The following is a 13,638-nucleotide window of genomic DNA, read 5'->3' on the forward strand; positions in this document are numbered from 1 at the left end:
AAGTTTACAGAGTATTTTCTGAGGGTGGGGGGAGCCTAGAGAAGAAACCAAGCCCCAGCGGCCCTGCCACCATCAGAGGAGCCCCTCCTCCCTTAGCTACTTCTGTGCGCCGGGGTGTGGGCCAAGCATTTTCCTGCATCATCTCGTTTCACCCGCCCAGCCGGCGGGTGAAATGATCCTCATTTTACCAATAACAAAACTAGGCTCCATGAAGGTAACGCATTCCCCAAGGTCCCGCAGGATTTGAACCCAGGTCAGCGTGGCTTGAGCCTCTAACGTCTCACCCACTAGGCTGTTACTGCCTCTGCATTGACGCAAGAAACCACAGCATCTCTCAGCTCCCATGCAAAGCCTAGGTAAAGCAAAGGGGGACCCCGACCCTCAGCGGAGGCCCAGAGCCCCATCCTGGGACAGCTGCAGGATTTTGATAGCCGGGCCCTAGTTTTAGATACAGTGAGGCTGTCTTACTGTCTCATCCCTCCTCTTCCTTCCGTATCCATCACATCCACAAGCCCGGCACGCATCCAGCCAGGGTCACAGTTGCGCTCTGCTTGCAGCCATCTCACCCCTGCCCCACAGAGCTGAGGACCTTGCTCCAGGGCCCTCGTATAAACTCGGCTATAGTCACAAAAGCTGAGTGCACAGAAACACCAGGGGCCTTCTCTGTTTGATTCTTTCGGTATTGAAATATAACTCACATGCCATAAAATTCACTCTTTTTAACTGTACAATTCAGAGGTTTCAAGTATATTTACAAAGCTCTGCGATCATTACCACTATCTCATTCCAGACTATTTCATCACCCTGGAAAGAAACCCTGTACCCATTAGCCGTCCCTCCCCTGCCTCTAGAAGCCAGCGATCTACTTTCTGTCTAGATGGGTTTGCCTGTTTTGGGTAATTCACGTGAAGGAAATCGTACGATATGGAGTCTTTTGTGACTGACTTCTTCCATTTAGCGTGATGTGTTCAGGGTTCATCCGTATTGTACCCTATAGCAGTGCTTCCTTCCTGTGTATGACTGAACAGTGTCCCATTGTGTAGATAGACCACATTTTGTTTATCCGTTCATCAGTTTATGGACATTTGGGTGGTTTCAACTTTTGGGCCTTGAGTGATACTGCTACACACATGCGTGTACACCCCACGATTCTGAGCCCGTCCTTATCTGTGAGATTCCTTGTCAGATTGCCAGCTATCCTCACCCACAGGGCTAGAGCCTCACATGCTGGGCTCATCCCTGCTGGGAGAAACAGGGTTGCCGCACACCCGGGTACAGTGTGTGCCCTGCACAAGGGCTCCCAGCCGGGGAAGGCTTGTGGAGGTGAGATCCGGTTGGTTGCCTCTGCGCCTTGGTGTTGCTTTCAGTCACTCAGCAAACGTTCTTGCCCCCTTCCCTGTGCCTAGCATTGTATTAAGCTCTGAAGGAAGCATGCATCCATCCCTGTCAGAGGCCCATGTACAGGCTTCATCGACAGCTGACTTAGAACAGTGGTGGCTCTTACAACAGCGACAGTCTATGGAAAGGGCATGGTGCTCGGAGGCAGGATCTAGATTTGAGTCTCACTGCCCCCTCTTCGTAGCCAGCAGACCTGCGGTGAATTGCTTAACCTCATGAAGCCTCAGTTTCCTCTGCTGTAAAATGGGAATCACGATACCCAGTTAGAATAAGATGATGGATGTGAAGGTACTTTGTCCTGATACTGACACAGCTGCTGCTACAAATACCCCCCGTCTCCCTCCAGGAATCCCCACCATCTGCCCTGCCTTGGAAAACGCTGAGAGAAAGCTTGACACTTCTAGGGAATCTGTGGAGGAAAGTAGGAAACATTGAAAAGCAAGAAAATGGCCTAGGGAGACTGAACCATTCTTGTTCCAGAATATTTTGTCTACTACTTTTTCCTTTAACTTCATCACCTTATCTGAAATCTCACTCATCAGAGACCCACTTAAAATGAGCCAATCCTTGTCAAAATACCTACAGCGAGGCCCTGAGGCCATCACTCCTTCACAGCTTAGGTATGAATTCATCCAAAAGCTTGGTCTTCTACACCCACTCAGCTAAGATCACTTTCATGGGAAGAGTGCCAGTGCCTATTATTGGTAGAAGATGAGATTAGAACATTTTTAAACACAGCATTCTGAGGAGGTAAGCCAGACTGGGGTGCCAGAGGAAAGGTTCCTAGCAATTGTTTTCAACCTCTTCTAGGTCCTTGACCCTTCTGAGAATCTGATGAAAGCTTTATCTCCATCATCATGAACATAGTTGCAGGGCATTTGACCGTGAAGCCCTAGAGGCCAGAGGCCTCCAGTTCAGGAAGCTGACTGTAGGATAACGTGAAGACCCGGGGATTAGTGAGAGGGGTGCTGGGAACAGTCAGCAAGGCACCAAAAAGGGAGAAGCTGACAAAGTCTGTGCTCTCCAGTCTCAGCGTTTACCCAGGTCTAGTTCTGTTCCCTGAAAGTAGGGGAAGATCTCTTGTTTGTTCTTCCTGAATCCGGGGGGGCTTCTCTCCACCAGAACACAGATCTTTAACTGAACTGTCCACTAAAACCTAAGCTTCAGGTAGGAGACATGATTTCGGCACTCAAAGGGCTGATCAATGAATCGGGGGAATAAATCATACACGTACTACGAGCGGTCAACCCGTGATGTAATCCAGTGCTGTTACACAAACACACACGCAAGGGGCTGGGGAAGAGATGACTCGATAGAGGTGGGGGGCTTGCCCATCTTGCTGGTCAGACACATCCAGCATAGTGTGTCCAGGACTGAGCATCAGATATCAAAAGGTCCTTCGATGAGTTGTGTCCAGAGAACGGCAGCTAGGATGGGGAAATGTCTGTTCAAATGATTCCGACAGGAAACGTGTCACATGATGAATGGTTAAAGGCTGGGGATGTTTGGTCTGTAGAAAAGATTAGTTCCTTTAGGGCAGCCTGGTACAGTAGAAGGAACAAGGCTTTGGAGGCAGACAGACCCGACATTGAGCCCTGCTCCATTTCTTACTGACTATATGACCTTGAGGGGGTCAATTAACTTCTCTGATGTCAATTTCCTCTTCATAAAATGGAGATAATAATACCTACCTATGGTGAATATCAACAATACGTTAAAAAGCGCAGTAGCTGACAGAGGTGGAATGGCTGTGGTTAAAGACACAGGGGGTGTGGGTCCCAGCTCTGCCATGTACCCCCCATATAACCTGGGGCCAGCGTTTAATGCCTCTGGGCTCAGTTTTCTCATGTGCAGAAGGTACCCCCTCCCCATCCCCCTTCCCCCACAAATATGCTTGAAACCATCAGTTGTGGGAATAGCACCGTTAATACGTAGGCAGCCTGATACAAGCTAGAATTCCCCCACCCTCTCCTACCCATCTTCACACCCACAAACACACACAAAGGGAATGGTGACAAGTACCAGTTACCCCCTAGGGTCCTATGATCATTCAACGAAGACATACTGAACGCTCGGCATGGGCCAGGCGTTTTCCTCGGCACCAGTGAGGTGGGGATGAAAAGACAGGTGTGGACCCTTTTCTCAAACATTGCAGCCTGTCTGGTTGGGGTGAAAAACAACAGATCATCCTTGTAGTGTGTGGAATCCTGGGTAGGGTGAGGGCTCAGAGCTCATGGAGGGGGACCTAAGGGGTTGGGAGCAGGTTAAGAAGGACCAATCTTGCTGCCATGAGAAGGATGGATTGAAGAAGCCAGAGGGAGGGAGAGTGGTTTTGTAATTGCAGGAGGGTGAAGAACAAGAAGGCAGTAGATTTTTACAATGAGAAACTATACGGCAATGAACATGCATGTGATTGTTACATAGAACAGCCATAAGTGGATCTCACACCATACTGTGGAGTGAAATACTACATGCTATATGATTCCATTTATATAGAGTCCCAGACCAGGCAAAACTAAACCATAATGGTTAGGGATGTAACATAGATAGTAAAACTATAAGGAAAAGCAAAAAAAGTGATTACCATAAACATCAGGTTATCTTTGGGGAGGATATCTTTGGAGGTATGTGATTGGGAGGGGGCAGAAAAGGGGCTGCTGGGGTGCTGGTAGAAGTCTAGTTTTTGACCTGGCAGGTGGTCACATGGGTGTTTGTGATACTACACCAAGCTACGCATTTCAGTTCTTTGTGCTTTTCTGTGTGTGCACAACTGTAAGTGGGGAGGGGAGTTGAAAAGAGAGAGAAATGGAAGAGTGGGACATATAAGCAAGGGCAGCTACAGCAGGAAAGGGAGGGTCCTTGGGTGACTTGTGTGCCCCTCTCCACCCCAAACTGCTGTAGCATCTCTGAAGTCAGGGTGTGCCCGCGTCTTCGATGTGATGAAATGTGGTTGTTTCAGGGCCCCTCACCATCCTGGCTGCCTCCCTCCGGCTGGTCTCTGGCCCTTCTAGAGCAGCGGCCACGCTGTGAAGCTGTGGCCGCAGCAGATCACGTGCCCACAGTTGGTCAGGAGCGAGAAGGGGAGGAGGGTGTGGTTGACCCCAGTGCAGGAAAGTGGGAAAGCCAGCTCCAGGCGGCCCCTGCTCCAGCGGCAGCTCCGACTCACACCTGCAGGCCGCTGCTTCCCACGCGCTGTGTCCCTCCGGGATGTGGCCGGCCTCCTGCGGGTCTTCCTGGGCTAGGAGGTGGGTGCACCATCTTGGGTGGGCTTTGAGTGAAAGGCGTGGCCAGGGGCCCATGGGCCAGCCTGGCTGCGCTGCTTTCAGACCCGGGACCCTAGGGGGAACCCATAGTTCAGACTGAGAGATGCCTTCAGCTCCATTTTAGCCCAGAAGAGACTTGAGTTCCAGGGCCAAAAGGGAGGTGTCAGGGACAGAGTTTGGTCAGACGTCAGAGGAGCTTCCCGATGCCAACTGTGGTGTCATGAAACGCCTACTCAGTATAAATCCTGCAGTTCCCTTCCCCAGAGACTAAATATTCAGCGATACCGTGTCTGGGAGGCTTCACCATGTGGTGCAGAGTGAGTCAGTGCAGCGCACATGCTTTGCCTGCATCATTCATTCAATCACCCCCGAAGTCCAGGGAGTAGCCACCATCCTCTTATTTCTATTTTAAGCCCAGGAAACTGAGGATGGCATACGTCAAACAATGAATCGCCAGGAGGGCCACACGGCTGGTTAAGTGGTGGGTGCAGGACACAACCTCTGCAAAGGCCATGCTCTTAACCACCAGGCAGCACTGCCCAGCCCCCTGAGGCTCCCCGCTGGCCCTGAAAAGGAGCTGGAATTTTCTGGTCCATTCTCTGTCCCTCCTAGAGGGCTGCTGCCTGTGCCCTTCCCTCCCGACTCCAGAGGAGCCCCTCCAAACTGTGATCAGAGAGCAGCTGCCGCAGCCTGATGGCTCAGCACCGTCTCGCTGGATACCTCTCCCCGTCCCTGGCCTCGAGCCCTTCCGATCGCGCTAAAAGTAGCACTGACCAAATCGAGGGCTGTCCAGGGGCCAGGACTATTTTGACTCTGTCCTCAGGAATCATCTGGTGTGAGGCGTAGACGAGCTGGACTGCTCCCATGAGCACCCAGACGTGGTGCCAGGAACGTTCTGGCGACACACCTGTCCCCAAGGCCGTGCCCGATGCAGCCACTCACCCCATGGCCTCCACCGCATGCCTCACGGGACACTGGTCCCAGGAGCGATGGGTGGTGGGACTTGCCCCCCAGGAGGATAAGGGCTTTGTATCCCTACCATAAGAGAACAACCAGCCAGTTTCAGGGTCTCTGCCTCTCCTCCCTCTCCAGTAATTGGGAACACATTAATCTGTGGATTGATGACATCCACTCAGAGTGGCGGCCCGCACGCGAAGCCTCCTTGGAGACAGCAGCAAATATTATCTGGGTGGCGCTGAAGCATTTCCTTCTCTGGAGGTTTCTAATGATGGACGAGATTTGCATCTGACTGACTTGACTCTAAGTCCCAGTGCAAAGCCCCTGTCTGGAAGGCCCAGGTCCTCCTTTACTGGGATGGCTTGGCCATTCTTCAAAATCCAGTTGAAGTCCCTCCTCCCTAGGGAAGGCTCCCCTGACTTCTCTTACCACCCGACAGGTACTTACACACTACGTTTTCTTCTTTTTTTTTTTTTTTTGCCTCCAGAATCTGAGCTCTTTACTAAAACAGTTTACAGACTGCAGTGCTGAAGACACACTACCTTTTAATAGAGGCTTTTTCCTTTGCCTGTAGCCTTGCCCTCTAAGCTGCGAGCTCTATGGCCAGGTATCGTTCACTTGCGGCCACCTCCGAGGTAGCAGCTTCCCAGCATTTGTGGTTGATGAACCGGCGCAGTCGGCAAGGCTCAGGGAACAAGTCAGCCATCTCCTTCTTGTGCTGGTTCACTCATCTGTTTCATACACAACACTGAATATCCACTCTGCCTGTTACTGGTCTGGACACTGGAGATGCAATGTCTAATAAGACTGGGTCCCTGCCTGAGAGCAACTCCCAGGATAGGGGGGAGATATCTATCACCGTATAGCGGGCTAAAGGCAATTATTCAAGTGCAGCAGGCAGTGACTAACTTTGCCCCGGGGAGCTGGGGGGAAAGGCCTCTCAGAGGACTTGACCTGTGAAAGGTCTTTGCAGAAGCTCAGAAACGTACGCAGTGGAAAAGTGGGAGAAAGCTTTCCAGCAGAGGGAACAGCATGTGCAAAAGCATGGAGGTATGAAGGGCCTAGTGGGGCCCGGGAAGGCCGAAAGGTTACTATATTTTTGCTGTGTTCTCAGACCTGTTGCCTTGGATGACGGGGAGGCTGCTCGGCTCCCATCAGGGCCGCTGAGCTTGGAGCTCCACAGGGCAGGGGAGGAGGGCTCGGCCACCACCCCCCCGAGGGTGTCAGATGCACGGAGCCCCTGGGAGGCTACAGTCTCCTCCCCACCTCCCTGGGCTCCTTCCCAGTTAGATGAAATTGGCTCCTATGACACCGACGTGCTTTCCTTCTTGTTAGAATCTTCATATTATATGGATCACGAGTCCCGGCTGCCCTGGTGTTGTGATCAGGGTCAGAAGTGTGAATTAAAACAACACACGACCCTGATTGCTTCAGTCGAGGGACATTGAGGACACTGAAGAGGTTCCTTTCCTTTGTCACTGATAATGAGAGTTCTGTGGAGGTTGTTGATCTCTAGCTCATCCCTTAGAGAGCTTTAAGCACCTTGCCAACATTGTCCAACAGTAGTACGAAGAGCGATCTCTTATTGAGCACTTTACAAGTATAATTTCTTTTAATCATTAGATGACTTTATCATGTGGGGTTAAGTGATGTGCCTGAGATCTCACAGCTCTTCATGATAGAGCCAGAATCTGAGCCCTGGTCTTCAGGACTTTGGAAAGCCCAAGCACCACTATCTCAATAAGGGGATGATTCTGACCTGAGGACAGCTTGGCCCTCTACCCTGAGAGCTCCCGAACCTCCCCTAGCTGCCAGGGCAAGGCTCTGACCCGTTCAGACGCTCATCACACCTATATTGCAAGCCTGCTGGGTGCCAGGTGTTATGCAGAAGCCTGGGAAAGACACACAGACACATAGACCCAGACATCATGGGGCTCACCACCCAGTGGGATCCAGAAGGTCCCCTAACCCTCTGCCACCCCAAACTTTCCCAGTCTTTAATGGGACCTATTCAGCCTCCCCAGCGCTTTGGCCAACACCCACTTCTCCTAAGCTTCTCCGGTGCTTGTTATCCAAACCCCAGCACCCACCGCCTTGTTTCTTTTGCTCAGCAGCCATTTGTACTTCAGGTCCATGTGGCGGGTGCTGGGGATACATTAATAAGAGCTGGTCTCTGCCCTCATGAAACATGATCCGAGAGAGAGACAAACGTGTAATCAGTGCAGGACTGAAGGCCCTGCCCCACGTCCTCACTCACCCCCACAAAGACACTGACTTCGTCTCACAAAGTGGCAGCATGAAGTGATGGGGGCAGCCCGGACCAACGTCAGAACTGAGTTCTGACGGGGAGTTCTGAACTGAGTTCTGGGGGACAGTGGAGATAGTCCTTCAGTTTCTTCACCTAACCTGCCTCTTACCAAGTTTTACCGATATGCTTTATGAAGTGAAATTAAGTGCATGAAAGCATTTCATAGGCTACAAAGTATTACACAAGTCGTAGTTATCATTATATTTATCTTCCGTCTCCTAGGATGCCTGCATGAATCTGCACACGTAGTAGATATTCAGTAAATGTCAGTTAGTTTAAATTAAATGGATTCGTTCACCCGTTTACCACCTTCTGAGAGTCCTGTGGGCTCTTGAGGCCATTGTCAATCCTAATATTGATAATGCCTGACCTGCCTGTTTGCGGGTGGACCAAGTGAGAATGCGACACCGCTTTGGAAGCGATCAGTATTGAACTGTACCAACCCTTGGGAAACCACTTGGTCCTCCACCATGGGGGGCTGGGCTCAGGGCAGGTAGCCCTCCTCAGGCACGGAGCAGCCTCCCTCCAAGCCCTTGGCCATTCTTTCTGGGGAACATTACACTTTCCCCTTTTTGGGCTTCCAAACCCCTGGGGCTACCTGGCCTGCGATGCTGCCTGTGTTGTGGGCACGGTCTCTAGGGGGACCAGGCCACCACGGGCCCACCCCTCACTAGCCCTTCACCTCTCATTTCAGCACCCCTACCCCACGGAGGATGAGAAGAGGCAGATCGCAGCCCAGACAAACCTCACCCTCCTGCAAGTGAATAACTGGTGAGTTAGTATCGCCTGCCCAGAGGCTCTCAGAGCCAGGGGCCACTTGATGGGCAGGGGAATGCATAGCAGGGGAAAGAGGCTAGAGTGCCCAGCCTGGCCTCAGTCTCAACCTGGCGACCATGCCAGCCATCGCATGTGGGCTGGAAGCAGATATCCGGAATCAACACCTATAGCTTCATCTGCAGCTTCTTAGCGCCCTCTCCTGGGAAACTGTGTCAGGAACATCACTGGGAGCTTCTTGCCTTCTTGCAGAAAACCCAGCCCCACCTGCACTACGGACACACAGGGGTGCCTGCATCCCACGACCCGAGGCCACCGGTGGTCATCTGGTCTACTCACCACCCATGTAAAAAGAGCTCAGGCTGAAACGCTCTGCAGGGCTGGGAGCAGGAAGAATAGGGAGGAGCTGGCAGTCCTCACCCCACAGGGCTCCCGTGCCCCCTCCTCTGTGGCCGCCTGGGGTGTCATAGAAACCTCAGAGGGCAAGTTCTGGCTGGATGGGAGCAGACCCTTGGCCCTCTGGAGAGAGGTCAGGTCAGAGGTTAGTGCCTTTGACTGGGGGGCTCTTCCTTCCTCTGTTCAGTCCTGACCGGTCTGGAGCAGAGATTCCTGACCCTTCTCACGCATTCGTCCCACGCTGGTTCGTGGTCCCCAAGCCCCCTGGTGATGTCACGAGCTCCTCGGTGCCCAGGGCTCATCACAGCTATGCTTCCACACCCTAGACCAGACCCGGGTCTGTTCCGTACAAGGACCAGCTTCTCAGAGTCTGGAAGCAGCTTAGCGCTCTCTGCACACACATGCACACGTGTGCATACACGTGCACACAGACACGCACACGTGTGCATACACGTGCACACAGACACGCACACGTGTTCATGCACACGTGTGCATGCACACGTGCACACACCCACACACAGACACACGTACCTGCGCACACATGCTCCCGCCCCCCGGTGGTGACTAACCCGTCTCCATCTTACCCCTGGGCAGGTTCATCAACGCCCGGAGGCGCATCTTGCAGCCCATGCTTGACGCCAGCAACCCCGACCCCGCCCCCAAAGCCAAGAAAATCAAGTCGCAGCACCGGCCCACCCAAAGATTCTGGCCCAACTCCATTGCTGCAGGGGTGCTGCAGCAGCAGGGTGGTGCCCCGGGGACAAACCCCGATGGTAAGAGCTGGGGCTGAGGGTACTGCAGATGGGGGCGGGGAGCTGGTCGGGAGGGGCTCCTGGAGCTCCTATGGGCGCAGCTGTGCACAGAGTCAGGGGCTGATAGTCTACACGCTTGAGTGGCCGTGTCAGCTCTGTCACAATGGGTATCCCTACCTGATCCCCATCAAACGATGTATGTCAGCCTGAAAGAAGAGGATTTTTTTTTTTTTTTTTGCGTATACTTTAACAAGCCAAAAGCAATCTCACAGAGACGAGTGGGAGTCAGCTGGTGGTCATCTGAGTCAGTGGCTCCTCAGCAGAGTCCCCCCTCCTCAGTCCCACACCCACCTGAAGTTCCTCAGCACCAGTGTCCGCACAGTTCCCCAAGAGCCAGGGCCATCTATAAATACCGAAGCAGGCAGCTGGCTTGCGAACGGAGGCCAGGAAGAGCATTGTTTTCCCAGCTTCTCCATCACACCCTTCGTATACACGTTTCTAATTGCCGGTCGCCTGGTGCACAATGAATAATTCAATGAGCCACGAGCCAGAGAACGTTTTATAGCTTAGCATGTGAAGCTAGCTCTGTGTGGGAAGTGGAGTGGAGGTGTACACGTGTGCAGGCGTACCTTCATGTCTACGTGCATTTATATGACTGGGTACCAGTTCTGTGTGGTGGGCAATAGTCTTATGGGGTAGAGTAGAAATCAACAGATTTTGAGCTTGACCAAGCAGGGAGAGAATCCCAGCTATATCATGCCTGACTGTGTCATTCTGAGCTAATGACTCAACTGTCTGAGACTGTTCCCTCCTCTTGAGGATGGGGGTGATGACACCTACTTACAGAATTCTTCGAAAGGCAACAGTGTTTGACATACTTACACAGAAGATGCTCAGGAAGTGGTACCCAGGAGCGCTGCTGCTTGGGATGGGGCAGGGAGCGGCTGACAGGGGAACGGACGGGAGACTTCGCGCCAGGGGACTGTCTAGCGTAGGAGCTCACCACTGAAGCCCCTGGCTTTCCTGGGCCTGACCCTTGCCTTCTTCTCCCACATAGGTTCCATCAACCTGGACAACCTGCAGTCCCTGTCCTCAGACAATGCCACCATGGCCATGCAGCAGGCTATGATGGCCGCACACGACGACTCACTGGATGGGACAGAAGAAGAGGATGAGGATGAGATGGAAGAGGAAGAGGAAGAGGAGCTGGAGGACGAGGCCGACGAGCTGCAGACAACGAATGTCAGCGACCTGGGCTTGGAGCACAGTGACTCCCTGGAGTAGCCGGGCAGCCCAGGTGGCACTGATCACCGAGCAGGAGTGTCGTCAGGAGGGCTTCAGGCTCGGGGGGGAGGAGACACGGGCAGGCAGCCCCGAGGAAGTTGGACCCTGGCTTCCCAAAATCAGTAGCTGGAGGAAATGCAGAGGAAACACCTGTTCCTTCCCAACCACCAAGCTTCCACCAGTACCCTGGCCCCACTTCCCTAGAGCTGCAGAGGACTCCGTTTGGCGGGGCCAGTCGAGCAGCCTGGACAGAAAGGCAGGAGTGAGATCTGGACTCACTGAATCCCTGAGGACAGATGGCACCCACGCCCCCAAACCCCCGCCACCGAAGGACTTGAGTTGTGTACAAGCCCTGCGCCGTGAGGTGGATCAGTGCTGTTCACAGAGTGAGCGTTTGCCAGGGAACAGAGTTAGGAGGAAAGGGAGAGACAAAGGGGGTCTGCGTTCTACCTCCAGAGGGCTGTTAGCTCCTCTGAGAGACGTTCAAGGGCAGGAGGGAGCCTCAACGTATAATCCATGGCTGGAGGAGGGGAACGGCCTGAGGCGTCGCATCCGGCAGACCAGGGTGGGACCTGGACTCCTGGAGCTCCTCTCAGCCCTCCATGGCCCTGTCTCTGGGTACAGGCAGCCGTGGACTTGGGAGAGAGGGATGGGAGCCACCGGAGCTGCCTTCTCTCTCTCCTGGAAATCAGTGGTAAGCTGGTGGGCTCATTTATAGGAGGTAAAGTGGAGTCCCTTCACCTGGGTTGGCTCCAGGACCCAAGGAGATGGCAGAACCTGGGCTAGGAGCCATATCAAGGTGACTTTGGGGACCACAGCGATCCCCAGCGGTCACAGAACTCAGCTCCTGTAACAGCAGGACAGCGGTGTCTTATCCCAGATGTTCCAGCCCTCAGATGGAGCTCCCCAGACGTTCCACCCCCTCCAGGGGCCATCAGAGAGGGTGGAGCCAGGTTAGCTTGGAATCTGTCCACCCTTCCTGTCCCTCACTGCTGTCCCCCTGCTCCCAGGCCGGCTCCACCAGCCTTCATCCTCTCGTCTTCACTCTGTCCTTCAGAGGAGGCAGAAGAAACAGTGGAAAGAAGCATCCAGCCCAGTGGGAAGCCAGGGGTTGGAGAAGGTGCTACGTCCCTCTTCTCATCAATATCCAAAGTGTGGAGGAGGTGCCCCACCCCCCGCCTCACTGTTCTACACGCCATCACTTACACAGCACTGGAGGAACTGGGGCTCCACCAGGAGGAGGAGTCTTCCCACCATCTGCCCCACACACACCCTCCCACCCCAACATCCAGTCCCCCGGGGTTGGCACCCTATCCTCCCGTTCCCTCCCACCCCTATGGCTGTGAATGACGGGACTGATCCCACGTGTGTTTTCCATTGAAGTTAATTTAATGGACTTGCAGCTTCATTTGTCAGTCGTGCGTTGGCCATCTCCATCAGTGGCAGGATGTGAGTGGCTGCCTGGCTCAACTCAAGGGCCCCCGCGGGGCCCCCTAAGGAGGAGCAAAAGGATGGTGGCTTTCCTGAGGTCTCCCTGAAATGAATGTATTTCTTCCCCCAAAAGAGCTGATATTTAATGTTTTAATAAGGATTTTTGAGAAACAAATAACCTTATTTATAATCTGGGTGATCCAATCATTTTTTACTCCCTTTTGATGCCATAGGTAGAGGAAAGTCTAGCTTTTTTGGCGTGAGACTTTTGCAACGTGAAGTGGGATAAAATACATTTCCTGTTCTGGTTCACTTTTCTTGTTCACATGCACACTCTTCCACTTATCACTTTGGACAGGCATCCCACCCCAGCACAGGCACACCTGCACACATGTGCCCACACATCCTCCTCCCAGCCCCCTCCACCTGCCTAATTAATGTTATGCAACCTCTTCTGATGTATCCACCAAACCAGTACTGAATGTGGCCGAGTTTTCAGTAAACCTTATTACCTACCATAATTCTGGCACGCGATTCTCTTTTTCTGTGATTAGGGGTTAGGGGGACCCTGGACCAGAGAAAATTTGGAGGCCTCAGCATACTCCTTGTTGACCTGAATACCCATGAAAGGACCAAGGAAGAAGGCTTTCTGGGTGTCCTCAGTTTACCTCTCTGGGGAGGACGACGGCCAAGTTCAGTACACTCAGCGCAGACGTGTCTGCTCCAAGACAAAGAGATGAAGGAGGGCAGACAGGAGGAGGCTCTGCACTGCCCTCTCCTGGCAGGCTGCCCCCATAGCAGGGGAGCTCTTCCAACACACTCTACCCTCAAAGCCCCTTGCTTTTCCGACCTCCATCCAAGCTGGGGCCACCACTGCCCCTCCCCCAGCCCTCACATGCCCTATCCCTCAGGTGAAAGGTCCCGGGAATCAGGAAGGAGAGGCAGTCTTGACTGCCACATTGAATCCAGGAGCTGTGTCCAGAGCGTAGCCTGCCCTTTGAACCCCATAATTCAGCACTCTATTCCCTAGGGCGGGAAGAAAGTTAGAGGCAGCTATCTCCCCAACTAAGTGAGA

At 53.2% G+C, this 13,638-nt stretch overlaps 1 protein-coding gene across 10 annotated transcripts in view; it reads left to right on the forward strand.

The window, feature by feature from the left end:
• PKNOX2 (PBX/knotted 1 homeobox 2) overlaps positions 1–13,084 on the forward strand; it is a 303,483-nt gene extending 290,399 nt beyond the window's left edge. For all 10 annotated transcript variants that reach the window (XM_067751462.1, XM_067751466.1, XM_067751469.1 and 7 more), the window contains 3 exons: positions 8,621–8,697; positions 9,691–9,869; positions 10,906–13,084. In XM_067751462.1, coding sequence (XP_067607563.1) covers positions 8,621–8,697; positions 9,691–9,869; positions 10,906–11,132 — 483 coding nt within the window. In that variant the 3' untranslated portion in view covers positions 11,133–13,084. The remainder of the gene's footprint in view (positions 1–8,620; positions 8,698–9,690; positions 9,870–10,905) is intronic.
• Positions 13,085–13,638: the final 554 nt, after the last annotated feature.

This window comes from Pseudorca crassidens, chromosome 9, assembly GCF_039906515.1.
Source record: "Pseudorca crassidens isolate mPseCra1 chromosome 9, mPseCra1.hap1, whole genome shotgun sequence".
NCBI classification, from domain to species: Eukaryota; Metazoa; Chordata; class Mammalia; order Artiodactyla; family Delphinidae; genus Pseudorca; species Pseudorca crassidens.